The sequence below is a fragment of the Musca domestica genome, unplaced genomic scaffold (genome assembly GCF_030504385.1).
Source record: "Musca domestica strain aabys unplaced genomic scaffold, Musca_domestica.polishedcontigs.V.1.1 31, whole genome shotgun sequence".
Lineage (NCBI taxonomy): Eukaryota > Metazoa > Arthropoda > Insecta > Diptera > Muscidae > Musca > Musca domestica.
In genome coordinates, this window is record NW_026712309.1 from 3,727,695 (window position 1) to 3,743,757 (window position 16,063).

The 16,063-nt window shown below is 35.5% G+C and overlaps 1 protein-coding gene across 1 annotated transcript; it reads right to left on the minus strand.

Moving 5' to 3' along the window:
* Positions 1-7,851: 7,851 nt before the first annotated feature.
* On the minus strand, positions 7,852-15,378 carry LOC101888411 (kinesin-like protein costa). The gene is made up of 2 exons (XM_005178763.4): positions 13,888-15,378; positions 7,852-10,354 (listed from the first exon to the last, which is right to left on the minus strand). The coding sequence occupies exons 1-2, from the start codon at positions 15,231-15,233 to the stop codon at positions 7,882-7,884; spliced, it is 3,819 nt and encodes a 1,272-aa protein (XP_005178820.2). The 5' UTR covers positions 15,234-15,378; the 3' UTR covers positions 7,852-7,881.
* Positions 15,379-16,063: the final 685 nt, after the last annotated feature.

Consider the following 16,063-nt stretch of genomic DNA (forward strand, 5'->3'; position numbering starts at 1 on the left):
TGTACGTCCGTCTGTCAGTCTATCCGTCTGTGGAAATCACTCTAGCTTCCGAACGAATTGAAGTAGATTGATAAAAATTTTCTGTAATGTATGTTATGTCTGCAAGACTTTTGGTATTGAAAATGACCAAGTAGGTCCAAGTTTTGGTATATCCCCCTATAACGGTACCTCCAGATATTCGGTATTTTGATGATTTTAGCGACATTTTTCACCGGAATAGTTTCAAATTTTGTATTTAAAGTTCGTAATGGATACTACAGCCTAAGACAGAAAATTGTCTGTGCAGGTCCACCTCTTCGTAAAGCCCCCCTATAACGGTACCTCCCGATATTCAGTATTTTAATGATTTTAGGAACATTTTTCACCAGAATTGTTTCAAATTTGATATTTGAAGTTCGTAATGGATACTACAGCCTACGACAGAAAATTGTCTGTAAAGGTCACGTCTTCGTATAGCCCCCATATAACGGTACCTCCTGATATTCGGTATTTTGATTTTATCGACATTATAACCGATTTTTTTTTTTTAAGTTTCGCTTTTGAATATTGTAATGGCTTATGACAAATGTTACCTACGCAGATTCATGTCGTCGTATAGACCCTAATAAAATAGCTACATTCGGTTTTTTAAGATTTCAACAGAATTTTTAACGGATTTTTTTGTTTTTGAGAATTTCCAAATTCGTTCCAAATGGTGTAGGGTATTCAAAGTTCGGCCCGGCCGAACTTACAGCTTTTTTACTTGTTTTTCAAAATTTTGGTGATTTGTGATATGGGGGTGAGTTTCCACAAAGAATTAATTTAAATATATCATTTCGGGAAAATAGAACATCCATTTAACATTTTGTGAGAGTAATTATGCCCCGAAAAAAACACTCATTACAAATATGTTGTTGTTGCAAAATAGTAAGGCTTAATCCAATTTCTTGTAGTTTTTATAATGACAAAAATAGTTACAAACACATTACTTTAACAAGGGCATGTCGCATGGTACTAATAGTTATTTTCTAAACTACGACTAAACTACGAATTATATAATGACTTTTCGTGGTAAAAAATTAAGAATTAATAAGTAAATAAGTACTTAATTGACTTTTATAATAAATAATTAAATTCAGCTCGCCTTTTATGGAAGAGGAAACATGAACAATGGACCGATATGTCTCATCACCACAATTTGTTTATTTTTTGCAGAAACCGAACTTATGTTCGATGAGACTAAAATTTTGTTACCTTTCACCATTATATGGCTTCCGAGGAGGGTTCAAAATTTCCAAAACTGTGTGGTATATTGAAGTTTCAGTGTGGGGAGAATCACAGGATTACAAAAATTAAAAAAAAAAAACAAGTTAAAATGTATCTGTCGACAGATGTATACCCTGAGCCAATGTACGATTATTAAAAATATTTTGACTTCTGTTATGATTTTTCAAATGTTTGACACCTTATGCAGGAGGCATGTGATAAATTTTAGAAAATGTTAACATTCCATTTCATGTTTCATCTAATACATTTTAAAATATTGGTATATTATAAGGAAATCGAACATTTATATCCAATATATGGAAAATCATAAACTCCATATTCATCTCAGATATCTGGCAAAGAGAGATATTATTAGATATAGCAAGCTGTAAAGAATCGCTAAGTTGTTTTGCAAGTTGTGACAGATAAAAGTAGGGAAAATTGTGACCCTTTGTGATTGAGGTATCAACTGAACCCTATGTGGGACAGGTAGCTAAAGAAATGGTCCAATCTCCAACACCTTTATGACAGATCTTGTGTTGATGGAAATATTGGGATATACCAAGTCTTGAATAGAATCGAATTGCAAGTTCGCTTTTTTTGAGCTTCATAGATATTCAAAGTTTTGAGCCTTTGTGGGGGAGGTACCAGAAGGTCTGGACCGATATATCCCATCTTCACAACGGATCTTTTGTTAGTGGAAATAATGGGATATGTGAAATATAAAGAGAACCTGTTGCTTATTTCGTATTTTATAAACGTTTTGGTTATTCAAAACGTTGGCCCTTTGTGGGGGAGGTGCCAGAAGGAATGGTCCAATCTCTACCGTTTTTATAACAGATCCTGTGTTGATAGAAATATTCAGATGTCCAAGGTCTAAATGGATTCCGATGTTAATTTCGCGTTTTATGAACTTAATGGATATTCAAAACTTTGACCCTTTGTGGGGGAGGTACCAGAAGGAATGGTCCAATAACTACAGTTTTTATAACAGATCATGGGTTGATAGAAATATTCAGGTGTCCCAAGTCTAAATGGATTCCGATGTTAATTTCGCATTTTATGACCTTAATGGATATTCAAAATTTCGACCATTTGTGGGGGAAGTACCAGAAGGAGTGGTCCATCTTAACACCAGACCTTGGATTAATACAAATATTGGGATGTGTGAAATTTGAAGAAAATCGTACTCTTACATCACATTTTATGAGGGTTGTAATTATTTCAAATTTTGACCCTTTGTGGGAGTGGACCGATATTGTCCCTTTTCGCACCAGACCTAGCACTGATGCAAATATTATTATTTGCAAAGTTGGAGCAAAATCGGATTGTCGTTTCTCTTTCTGTGCAAAAAATATATTTTATTGAAAATTTCGATCAGAAGGAGTGAACCGATATATTCCATCTTAAATATTGGGATGTGTGAAATTTGAAGACAATCGGAGTCTTACATCACATTTTATGAGAGTTGTAGTTATTCAAAATTTTGACTATATTTGGGAGAGGTACCTGAAGGAGTGAACCGATATTGTCCATTTTTATACCTGACCTAGCACTGACGCAAATATTAGGATTTGCAAAGTTGGAGCAAAAACGGATTATCACTTCTCTTTCTGTGCAAAAATACATTTTTTGAAAATTTCGACCTTTTGTGGGGGAGGTACCAGAAGGAGTGGACCGATATTGCCCATCTCTGAAATCGATCTAAGTTTGACAAATATATTACGATGTACCAAGTTTGGACCAAATCGGATACTCCTTCGAGAGTTATCGTGCGCACCAGCCAGACAGACAGACGGACGGACGGACATCGTTAGATCTACTCCAAATGTGCTGAAACGTCTAGGGTCTAAAACCGTTATTTCGACTAGGCACGTTTTGACCGTATCAAATGATATATACCCTCTGCAGCCATATGGCTGAGGGTATAAAAACATTACCAACCATTGCGCATTTCAAATACATAATACATATCGGAAAAATCTATTGATATATATATATATATATATATATATATATATATATATATATATATATATATATATATATATATATATATATATATATATATATATATCTGGCTAAAATCATAAAAAAATACAGAATACCGCCACATTCCCGTGGACCATTAGCATATAAAAAGAGGTATGTTTTACGATTTTGAGTACCACACAAAAACACTGAATACACGCCATTTCAATTTCTTCCGAATCAATAAATTCTACAGTACAAGGAATGCAATTTCGAAACTTTCAGATTTATTCTGTACTAGCAAAATCATTTTTAGTTAGCGGCCTCATAAAACTATAAAATAATCCCCCTTGCCACTTAAAAATAGTGGAATTCCGATGAATTAAAACCCATATTTGCAAAAGAATAATAAAAGACTTAACGAACGAACATTGCCACAAGGAGAACAGAGAATAATCAATGTTTCTCTTTCTGTCTCTCCTACGTTAATCGTAAATCCCTAACCAAATTCCACAATTATTTACCTTTTCGCTTACCTGTTTTACAAATTCGCAATGTTTTTGTATTTCAAATATCCAAGAAATCCAAACATGCGTTTTCTGAGAACAATTACTCTCACAACCTTCAGACGGCAAAGGGAAAGACGACATTTTTATGATCTGCTAAGTCAAGCAACAGCAAACTGCAATTATTTTGTTATCAGGTAAAACGAAATCCAAATAGATGGGTTTTTCTGTTGTTGAATTATTTTTTTTTTTTTCGAAAAAAATGTATTTTCTTATTTTTATTTATTTGACAAATTGGTTTACAAAAGTTTACTAAGACTAGAAATGTTTTTATGAAAATTTTTATTACAGCAGTTATTTAAAAATACATATAAACATAGTTACAAATTACAAGTGATACAAAATATTATTTATTATGAGATTTTAAATCTTTGAGATCAAAATTCGTCGGTTATTATAAACTATGACTTATATTTACAGAAACATACACGCATTTGTCTTATATTCTACATTTTAAAATCTAAATTCTGTTGTCATAGGCTAAGAGCGATGAGAAAAAAATTAGAGAGTATGACAAGAGAAAACCCTGGCTCAAGGAAGCGAAAATTCTATTTCATTTTCTGAACAAAGCTAAAAGTATGGCGGAATATTGGATAGTTTGTGTTATTACACTCGTATGATGAAAATTCCAAATAAAGTCCCTTGTTGGATCTAAATGATATTAGAACGAAAACATCATATGAACACTTTCGCTAAAAAGTTCAGCACAAATGTACTCAAAAAGTGAGATAGAAGGCATTAACAAAATTTAATATTTAAACATTTCTCTGTGACAAATTCCAAAATTTGCATATACTTGGTAATAACGTTGGGCGCCACTTTTTCATAAATTAAATATTTCCATAATTTTTACAAAAATTAAAACTCAGAAATAATTTTAATGAAATGCAAGGTTAAAATTAAAGTCACTTCACGTTGGGCGCCAGGTAATTCTTATACTTGTGATTGTTAATAACTTCTCAGTCGAATTGATTTTTCAGGGAAAAAAGTAACATCTTAATTTGGCATTGCATTTTTTTTAAATTTATACCTCCTTTAAACTTGTCTCATATGTAATTTGTAATATTTCAGTTGTAATTCGTGTATTTCGTTTATAATTCGAAACATATGCAATTTAATTCGAATGTGCCAGGTGTAATAATTATTCGAATTATTCTATATGAAGATTGAATTATTTCATTCAAAATGTGTAAATTGGTTTGTACTTGGTTTTTACGAATTACAAAAAAAATATATTAGAATTGTAAAAGGAATAATTTAAATGGAACAACACGAAAAATACATGAATTCTAATTACAAACAAAATGTTTCAAATTTTAAAGGCAATTAAATAAAATACATTTGGAATTCATGAATAACAAGTAATATGTATGAAATGTTAATAGAAATGTTTCAAATCGCAAATTAAATTCACGAAATACAAATGAAATTTTCGAATTACAAATGAAATTCAGAGAATTACATCTAAAAAGGTATAGAATCGTAAAACAAATAAAGTTTGTGAAATGTAATAAAAAAATATTTTCAAATTCACGTTGGGCGCCAACTGACTCTTGAGCTCAATATTTAGCAAATATCGTCTAAACATTATTTCGGAGACAACATTTAAACAACTATAATACACATTCTCTCCACGGACGTACTCAGGCCAGAAACGTCCTAATTTGGCCCTGTACGTCCCTGCTCCTCTCAGTGTCGAATTGGACCTATCTGTAGATTATATCAACTCATAGAAAATATACCAAACAAGGACGAATACCAAAATTGTTTACAAGAATTCCATTGCTAACGAAATTTGTCATCTATGCCGATAATCCTTTTACTAGACCCATTTTGCAAACCAGAATGCATATTTCGGTCAAAATATAACATTTTGACAATACAATCTTAAGCCTATTTATCAACTACCCATCGCTACATTGGATGTTAAATAGGTGGATTATCCAACGTTGATCTTTTTTGTACTGTTTTCCATGAAGTCATTTTGAAGTTGATTCACTAGCCCCCTAATCTGGTGAAATCTCACTGGAGTACGCAATTCTCAATTTTGATTCGAACTTTGTTTCTGAAAATACAACATTTAGGTCCACAATTTGACACCAATGGATTTGGAAACTTAAAATTCGTCGATAACACTCCAAATGATTGAATCTTAATTCCGGAGTTTGGCAACGCTGTATTTTTATGCTTTTCTGAGCTTAAATCTATTGAAAATTACAGAATAATCTTCTAGAGAATGTAAAATTCCTAAAAAAACAAACGGATGTTTAATTTTTATGAACAACACCTGGATGGCGCCCAACGTAACATCTACATTGCTAGAACATTCCTGGTATTTTCTGCATGTAATGAAAATATTCTGAAGATTTCATACATTAATCCCCCATATTGGGCGCCATGTACTTACTGAGGATACATTTATTGATCATTTCCAAAGAAATACAAGCGAAAGCAACGGGATTTGCCTAAACATCGTGGAAAGCTTGTTCCAATTGGATTTAAGCCCTGTGTACGGTAATAATCACATGTTGTCGAAATTGTCTAAATCGAAAGTCTCATCATTTTCTGTTTGGCGCCAACTATGAATATTTAGCTTACTGTGCATTTCAATAGCAAGGTACATCAAAATATTGGTCATAATTACTTTCGCGCAAGTTTTTTAATCGCAGCCTCTGTATTCTTTAGACATGTTTGTTCCCAAAACTGAACAAAAGACCATTGAAGGGATGAAATCAGAATTCATCAAAGAATTTAATTTTTATCACAAAATTGAATATTTAAGGGCTTCGGGGATTGAAAAAGTGCTGGCATAGGTGTTTGACAAAAATGACACTCATAAATGAATATTTGCATATGAAGACAAAATTAGCGGTACTGTTTACAGAAACCTCGTACAGGGAAGCTTGTACCGGATCCAGCCTAAATTTGTACTACCTCGGAATACCTCTTTTAGTACCTTCTGGGTTTATGACATACAACGGTCATAGACTGTTTAAAAATAAGAATATTGTGCTTAATACGACCAATGCAATGCAAATGACTGGATTGTTCCGACTGGTAATAAATGAAAAAGGAACCTTCCTCAGGATATACATCATTCTTCACAAATTTTTGTTTACAAATTTTATGTAGACTTATTATTTGCTATCTACGGTCCTCACGTTGGGCGCCGTTTCCTTCTTGTTACCATAGATTATTTGATTAATATACCCAAGAATATGATCCAAATGATCGATGCATGATTTAATTTTTTGGATTCCCGGAAGTACTTTTCTATAAATTGCGAATTCGAACACCGTATACCATGTGCTTAGCGTTAAATGTTAGATATACAATCCGTTTGGACACCTAAGATTGACAATTATAATTGGACGCCTTATGTTCTTTGTTCTTTTTTACTTTAAACGAGGGGTTTTGAAAAAGTTGGGAATTCGAGATTTCGTTGGCTACGATTAAAGATCGAAAAATAAAAAATTACACCATGCCAGTTCTTACGTTGGACGCCACATATTCGTGGTTCCTCTAACTCTGGATGGTATTTCGACCCAAATACCTCATATAAAATGCCAGTCTAAACATACAATTCGAAATTTTCAACTATGACAAGTAGAACAACTTTATGACAAGTAGAAAAAAACTAGTTCTCACGTTGGGCGCCAAATATTTGTCGCTCATCTGATTCTGCATGTTTTTCTTAGGGAGTGCCAGGTTATTTTTAACCAAAGACCTTACAAATGCTGTCAAGCTTTTGAAATCAAAAATTACGGTGAGAATACATAAAAAGCTTTTTTAACTGGCTTAAGTCATCGGTTGGCTTCTTTGAACTAAGTTAACCTGAGAATCTTTTACGAAGAAGCCTGCCGATGTCTTAAGCCAGTTAAAAAACTCTGTATGTACTTGCACCTTTCAAAAATGTTTAGTTTAATATTTTCAAGTATAAACGTTTTTCACATTGGGCGCCACTTTCGTCTTTAGCTTTCTTTTTCAACCATTTTCAAAAAAACTATCCACCTTATCTTTTCCCATTCTTTCCCTCATATTTAAAACTTCTCATGATTCTGTCTCTTTTTTCTCTCCCTCCACCTCCACCTTTCCCGCCTTAGCTCTTTCTCGACTTATCTTGAATTATGAGTTTATTCTTTTGACGTGTCACCTTAGTTTTCTGGTTCTTCTTCGATGACTTCTTCTGCTTCTCTGGCGATATTGTTTCCAAGGCAATTTCTTTATTCGATTTTCCACTGGAATTTGAAGAATTCGATGTGGCAGAATCCTCATGTCGCTGACTACTCGTTGCATAACGTGTCAGGACTTGAAATTTGGCAAAAAGTTTATTTTTACTTTCCTTCTCCTTGATTTTATCTTCGGTTTTCTGATATTTGGTAACCGTACGATCCGGTAGGGGACATAGTTCCATGTCATTTGTTTTCGTTGGCCTTGGCATGGGCCAATTGAGATTCGGTTCGGCGAAATTGTTACCCAACAGAGAAGTGGCAGCCGCAACTTTTACAGTTTTTCCTTTAAAAGCGTCCAAGGGTTGTTTGTAGAGCGGCAGGGGATGATCTGGGGGTGGACACATTCTCAGCGCGTCTTCCTTGAGTCTGGGTAGTTTTGTTAGTTTTTGATTCATTTGATGGGGCCATTGATAATCGGAATCAGTATTACCGGAAGTTGTTATGGACATCGTCGTGGGCACCAGAGCCATTGAGGAGGGTTTGTGTATGCTCGACAAAGAGGAAAGTGACTGATCCGAGAATGAAGCTGAACTCATGGAGGACTCTTCAGCCATGTGGCGCAACATGAGCGTGAGTTTCATTTCATGTTGTCTCTGCATCAGGATGGCCTTCCTTTCACCTTCCAAATGGGCTTGGCGTATGGCATTTGATAGAACACGTTCCTTCCATTCCCAGACATCTTTCTCCCGTTCCAGCTGCATCAATTGCATTTCTAGTTTCCTCGATGAGTCCCTCAGGTCAATGACTTTATTGAAGTATTTATAGAGCAGGGTGCGCATCTCTTCGCTGCTCAGCTTATTAAGCCTGGCCATAAGCATTTGTTCGCCCTTTTCCCGCTGCAAACGTTCATCGGTATTAATGGACTTATTGCCGCAGATCATTTCATTTTTGAACTCAATGGCAGCATCAATGGCCTCTATGGCCTCATCACATTCCAAGAGCTTACGTTCCTCTTTCTGGCTCAGAGCCTTTTCCCGCTTAAATTTCTGATCCAAAAAACATCGCTGATCCAAAAGATGATCACGTGTTTTACGTAAATTTCTAATTTCATGTCGGAGGCCTTCATGTTGGGCGCCATTTTCTTGCTGTTGTTGAGGTTGCTGTAGATTCTTTGATTTCTCCTTGAGAATGTGATCCAAATGATTGATACGTGATTGGATTTCTTGCATTTCAGGATGCTCTTCGGCTGGCGTGGGATGGACCAATGCCTTGGTGATTTTCTTTGGTATTTCTTCTTCCTTTGGCAGGTCTTTCAATTCCTGCTCCAAATTCTCCTTCTTTTTCTTCTCTTTTTCCACCTTTTTCTTGAGATTTTCCAACAGGGTTTGAGAATCTTTCAGAGATTGCTGCAGCTTCTTGACTTTTTGCACACTATCCCCAGCAATGTGTTTTATGGAGGTCACATCGTTAAGCCGCTGCTCCAAACGAGCTACATCGGCCTTCAAACGTTCCACCTCCTTTTTGTCCTTTCGCTGTTGCAGAGCTTTGTTTAAAGACTTCTTCGACTTGTCATATTCCTCTTGCAGTTTATTGCGTTTCTTGTGAAATCTCTGCTTGGCTGTGGTCCTGGTATCACTGGTCTCCACCAGATCCATAATAATGTTCTGTTTCAGCTGTATTGTTTTCTCTAGCTCCTCGATTTGTTTCATACGCCCCTCTATATTGGCATCTAATTTACGTATCTTCTTATCAATGGCTTCGCGGCCAGAATGCGCTTTGGGTTCCCAGGTTGTATCTTTACTCGGTCCCAACTCTTTGTTCCCCGTCCCCGTGTCCATTTGTTCTCTTGTGGCCAATTGTTGCAGCATGGCAAGTTCCACACTTGACAAAGCCGATCCAGGGTGTATGGAGCGCCTACGTCCACGTTCCGACGAAGCCAATGAAGGTTTCCTCTCCTCAGCATTTGTGGTCCTTCGAAATAGCCCACTTTCTTGGGATTCTGTTACAGCCTTGGGATGCTGGCTCATAAAGTCGACATATTTCTTTCTTGCCATTTCATCCGTTTTCTTCTCCAGTTTTTCCATTAACAATTGTAATTTGTTTTCGCTATCTGAACATTGAAGTTCCGAATCGGAATCATTTTCAGAGTTGGCAGGCAGGGACAGTTCCGGATCGGTAACATCGGGATCACTTAGTTCATTTGCACTTTCTTCTTCATTTAATTTTGGGGTTTCGCCTTCTTGCAGTTCCGCTTCATCCTGTTCTTGTATGGGATCCAAAATTGTATCGGTCTGAGAGGAATCATTGGAATTCAGGCAGTCATCACATTCCTGCTTCTGTATCAGCCAAGATTCAATCTGCTGCTTTTCATCTTCTCCAATGGCATTGGAATTTATTAATCTGTCAAAGAAAAAAAGGGGAAGGATAGAATATTTATTTTTTATAATAACAGTAATGATAATAATAAAAATAATAATAATAATAATAATAATAATAATAATAATAATAATAATAATAACAATAATAAAATAATAATAATAATAATAATAATAATAATAATAATAATAATAATAATAATAATAATAATAATAATAATAATAATAATAATAATAATAATAATAATAATAATAATAATAATAATAATAATAATAATAATAATAATAATAATAATAATAATAATAATAATAATAATATAATAATAATAATAATAATAATAATAATAATAATAATAATAATAATAATAATAATAATAATAATAATAATAATAATAATAATAATAATAATATAATAATAATAATAATAATAATAATAATAATAATAATATAATAATAATAATAATAATAATAATAATAATAATAATAATCATAATAATAATAATAATAATAATAATCATAATAATAATAATAATAATAATAATAATAATAATAATAATAATAATAATCATAATAATAATAATAATAATAATAATAATAATAATAATAATAATAATAATCATAATCATAATAATAAAAACTTTCAAACGTTTAGACATAAATCAGAATTTTTTTAAAAAACGTTTGCTCGACACAAAATATTCCAGGGAAACAAATTTTTATTTTTTTAGAAACCGATTTTAATTACATTTTATTTTAATTATAGCTGAATTTTTATTTGGCGTTTAATAGTTTACGTTTAACGCTTTTCGAAATTATGGATTTGAGACCTTACATATTGTCCCATTAAACCTGTATGATTTCGGAACAACGTTGGGCGCCAGTATCGCCTTGTCTTCTTTTTCCATTTTTTATTAATATTCTCTGAAGGTCTGATTTATGCAGATTGAAAGATAAAATAAACATCTTCCGAGTTAGCAATTTAGCTATTTAATTTGCTGGGTACCGTAACCACACTGATTTTGTCATCGGCAGACAACATATAAATGTAAGTTACTTTTATGTATCTGGATACCATGTTAGAAGCTCTATTGGTCCATTTTCTTAATGGGCTGCTAGTTCACGAACTTTCATTAGGTTAGGTTCATTGTCTGTCTATCCGTCTGTCTGTCTGTCTGTCTGTCTGTACGTCTGTCTGCCTGTCTGTTGTAATCACGCTATCTTTCGAATAAATTGAGATAGATGGCTAAAATTTTGCACACATGTTTAGTTTTCCAGTAGGCAGGTTAAGTTCGTGAATGGGCCATGTAGGTCCACGTTTTCATATAGCCCCCATAAAACGGTACCTCCCGATATTCGGTATTTTGATGATTTTAGCGACATTATTCACCGGAATTGTTTCAAATTTGATATTTGAAGTTCGAAATGGATTCTACACCCTCAGACAGAAAATTGTCTGTGCAAATCCACGTCTTCGTATAGGCTCCATATAACGGTACCTCCCGATATTCGGTATTTTGATGATTTTAGCGACATTATTCACCGGAATTCTTTCGAATTTGGTATTTGAAGTTCGTAATGGATACTACACCCCAAGACAGAAAATTGTCTGTGCAGGTCCACGTCTTCGTATAGCCCCCATATAACGGTACCCCCCTGTATTCGGTATATTGATGCTTTTAGCGACATTATTCACCGGAATTGTTTCAAATTTGGTATTTGAAGTTCGAATTGGATACTACACCCTAAGACAGAAAATTGTCTATGCTGGTCCAGGTCTTCGTATAAGCCCCATATATCAGTACATCCCTATATTCGGTATTTTGACGATTTTAGGTACAATACGCACCGAAATTGTTTGAGATGTGGTGTTTGAAGTTCGTAATGGATGCTACAGCCTGTGACAGAAAACTGTCTATGCAGGTCCAGGTCTTCGCACAGCTCCGATATAACGGTACCTCCCTATATACGGTATTTTGATGATTTTAGCTACATTATTCATCGTTTATTTCAAGTTTCGAATTTGAATATTGTAATGGCTTATGACAAACAATGCCTATGTAGGCCCACGTTGTATACACCTCAATATAACGGCTATATTCGGTATTTTTAAAATTTTAACAGAATGTTTTAACGATTTTATTTTCTGAAAATTTCCAAATTCGTTCCAAATGGTGAAGGGTACTCAAAGTTCGGCCGAACTTACTACTTTTTAACTTGTTTATATTACAAACTTTCACGTTGGTCGCCACGTTCTTGTTGAGTCTCACATTCTGGATATCTCTACAACAATTTATAACCAAATTGTTGCAAATGCCCATAGAGTATATTGAAATCGGCAATTCATACCTGTCCAAAATTAGTAAACTGGACAAGCAGTTTGTGTGCAAAACAGGACAAGCACATATTTATGCTTACCACTGAACCGAAACAAAACTTCGCTTTGAGCCATCTGAAGCCCATTTTAAAAACCTGAGCCGAACCAACTTAAATCTACAAGTGGTTTGCCACCCTGATTTGGCAACAGATAAGCAGGGTGAGATGAAAAAAACTGCAACCAACTTCAGACTGCTATCATTTCTAAGCCACTCGTCCGACAGCTGTTAAAATTATTCCAGTGACAACTCATTTTGGTGAGAATTTTCCAGAAAAAAGTTATTCGTAATGGAATTCAAGCGTGATGGTGTGATTTCTTTATATTTGGCTGGAAGTGGCTATCGTCAGAGCACTCCAACATTTAAATGTGGGTAAAGCCATTGAAATTCCAATAGTGCAAGAACTTACACCGCAACAGAAAAAATAGACTCAAAAGAGCTAAAGAGTTACTTCGCTTGGCCGAAAGTTGTGAACTGCCGAATTTGATTTTCTCCGATGAGAAAACATTCGTTGCCTAGCAGTTCGTAAACAAACAAAATGATCGTGTTTACTTGCCAAAGAGGTCACCTTCGATTGACCACCAGAACTCAAGCGCCGCCATAACAGCAGGTGGACGCTCTCCGCTTGTAATAATCGACCGTGACATCAGAATAAATGCCGAATATTATCGCAAAACTATTCTGGAGGGTGTATTAAAGCCGTGGGCGCGCAAACATTTTGGCCGCAGACCTTGAACATTCCAACTGGCACACGCCACCCAAGAATGGTTACAAAATGAGGTTTCCCGCTTCATTTCCAGCGCACAATGGCCATCAAAATCTCCGGATACCAATCCGTTGGATTATTGTGTCTGGAGTATTTTGGATATCAATGTTGGCACCAAAAAATACCAAAGTGTCGATCACCTCAAGCAAGCGCTTCGCCGGGAATGGCCCAAAATACAGCAGAGAAACATTCGGGCAGCGTGTGACGGTTTCATTGTCCGTTTGAAGGCCATAATTCGTGCCAAAGGTAGCCATTTCGAACTAATCTAAACTTATTCTAAAATTTGATGCTATTTCCGACATTTGTGCTTTCATTCAATAACATTTAAAAAAGTATATAATAAATATGGTGTTTGACTTTGTTGCAGTTTTTTTATCTCACCCTATATATTCAAAAAATGTAATAACATCAGATACTCACTTTGATAGTAAATCCTCGGCATTGGAAACCAATTTGGAATATTGATTGGCTGCGAATTGCAAGGCAAATGGGTCTTGAGATTTCTTTGGAGAATTGGATTCCTCAGCTTCATCGTCCTCGTCTTCATCCTCTTCGTCCTCATCCTCCTCCCCATCCTTCTCTTCATTAACGTCTTCCTCACTGATGTCATTATTTTGTGTCGGTACCTCTTGCGGTATGGCCGGTGTATTGTCATCCGAAAATGAATTGATAACTACAAAATTATGGACACACTGGACCTTAAAGGCAAACTGCATATTGGCAATGGTCTCTGCAATGTCACGTTCCCACGGTGAGATGCACACCAGGACCAAGGTTTGGGCACGACCACCAAATGAATCCTTCAACATGGTCGTTAACATGCTGCGATTATAGGGAATGCAGTCATAGCCCTTGTGGACCAAGGCGGGATCTATGAGGCTGCCAATTACACACTCCAAGGCCTGTAGTCCCTTGTCCATGGGCACATAGGTGGTTTGATCATTGGGAGTTTTAAGCATAAGTCGATCCGTGGCACACAAATCTGTAAAACTTGCTGTCGACAAGCGATGTTGTATCAGACCCTCCTTGGAGATCCAACGTTGTTCCAGTGTGATGCTGAACAGAGAATGACCCATTTGTGTTTTGTTGGAGGTGAGTAATTTATAGCCCACTTGGAGCCAATGAAAGGCATCTGTGATATTCATACACTGGACACTGCCCACACCGAAGATGTCTCGGATGATCTCACGACAAATCTCCACCCAGGTGATGTTAACTATACAAGTCCTTTCCGGATGACGATGTATGTGATTGAATATTTCCCGTACACAGAAGGCAATCAGGCCTTGATCATCACTCTGTGTTGGACCATGGCCGTATAAAGTATAGGTTTTACCACAACCCCTCTGGCCATATGTGACCACAGAAGCATCAAAGCCCTCCATGAGCATGGTCATCATGGGTAGCAGAGTTTTTTGATACACATATAATTGGCTACAGTCCAAGGGTAGGGCATGGGTGACGGGAAATGAATGGGGTCCCACTTGAACAACATCTGGCGGTTCTCTACAACCTGGGGCCGTTAGACCTGGTAGGCCTTTTATAAACGGTATTGCCCGCACACAACATTTGTCCTTGGCATTTAGCTCATCCACTTCTTTCTTAATCACTAGGGCATTATCTTCCGTTTTTATGTTATCCACTTTGTCTTCTTCTCCTTCTGCACATTCTTCTTTCACTTGAGTTTTCGTATCTTCATTTTCTTTTTTCACCTCTTGCAATCCCTTGGGACAAATACGCACTGCAACATGTATTGGAATTTCCATGTCCGTTTTTTCTTACTATTATTTTCTATCTACATTTAAAAGTTCCGAAAGATTTCGTATTCCCTAATACGCCGTGATCCGTCAACGACTTCCACCGAACAACATTACTCGTTGATGTCTTAATTGAAACTGTCTTATCACCACTCCACGAAGAGAGGTCGGCCGACGAAAAACATCGAGTGATTGCTTTGGCAGCAGGTAGCCGAACGCTGCGCTGAACAACTGCTAATTGTATTGATTTCATTTTGATTGCGCCCATCATTTATGACAGTCTTTCTCGAGTTGTTACCTGTCGATCAGGGCAAACTAAAACACCACCACCTGGACTTCTGACTTAAATACCAATAAAAAATTATGACACAAGGAATTTCCTAGAGTACTTAGAAAATTTGTTTAAATTGCTCAAAGTTGGAAATGTTGTGGAGGCGCGTGAAAGACTTTTTAAAGGATTTAACATCCTATTGGGCGAATACAAGAACGGAGGGTTGATTAAAAAATCTGATGACATTTCGGACAGAAGATGTTACGTTTCAGATACTAGAATAAAAAACAATTTAAACAGTTAATTTTGAGATTGAAAGTCTTCATTTAAATTCTAACGTTAGACGCCAACTACTGGTTCAACTTAGAATTCTTGAATTTTAGTTATGGACATATTTCTGTACAGGGTGAGGTGAAAAAATTTTTAAGCCACTCTTCCGAAAGCTGTTAAAATTATTCCAGTGACAGTTCAGTATTTTGTTTACAAGCGTACAAAAGCATTTTGGTGAGAATTTTACAAAAAAAAAGTTATTTGTGATGGAATTCAAGCGTGATAGTCTGATTTCTTT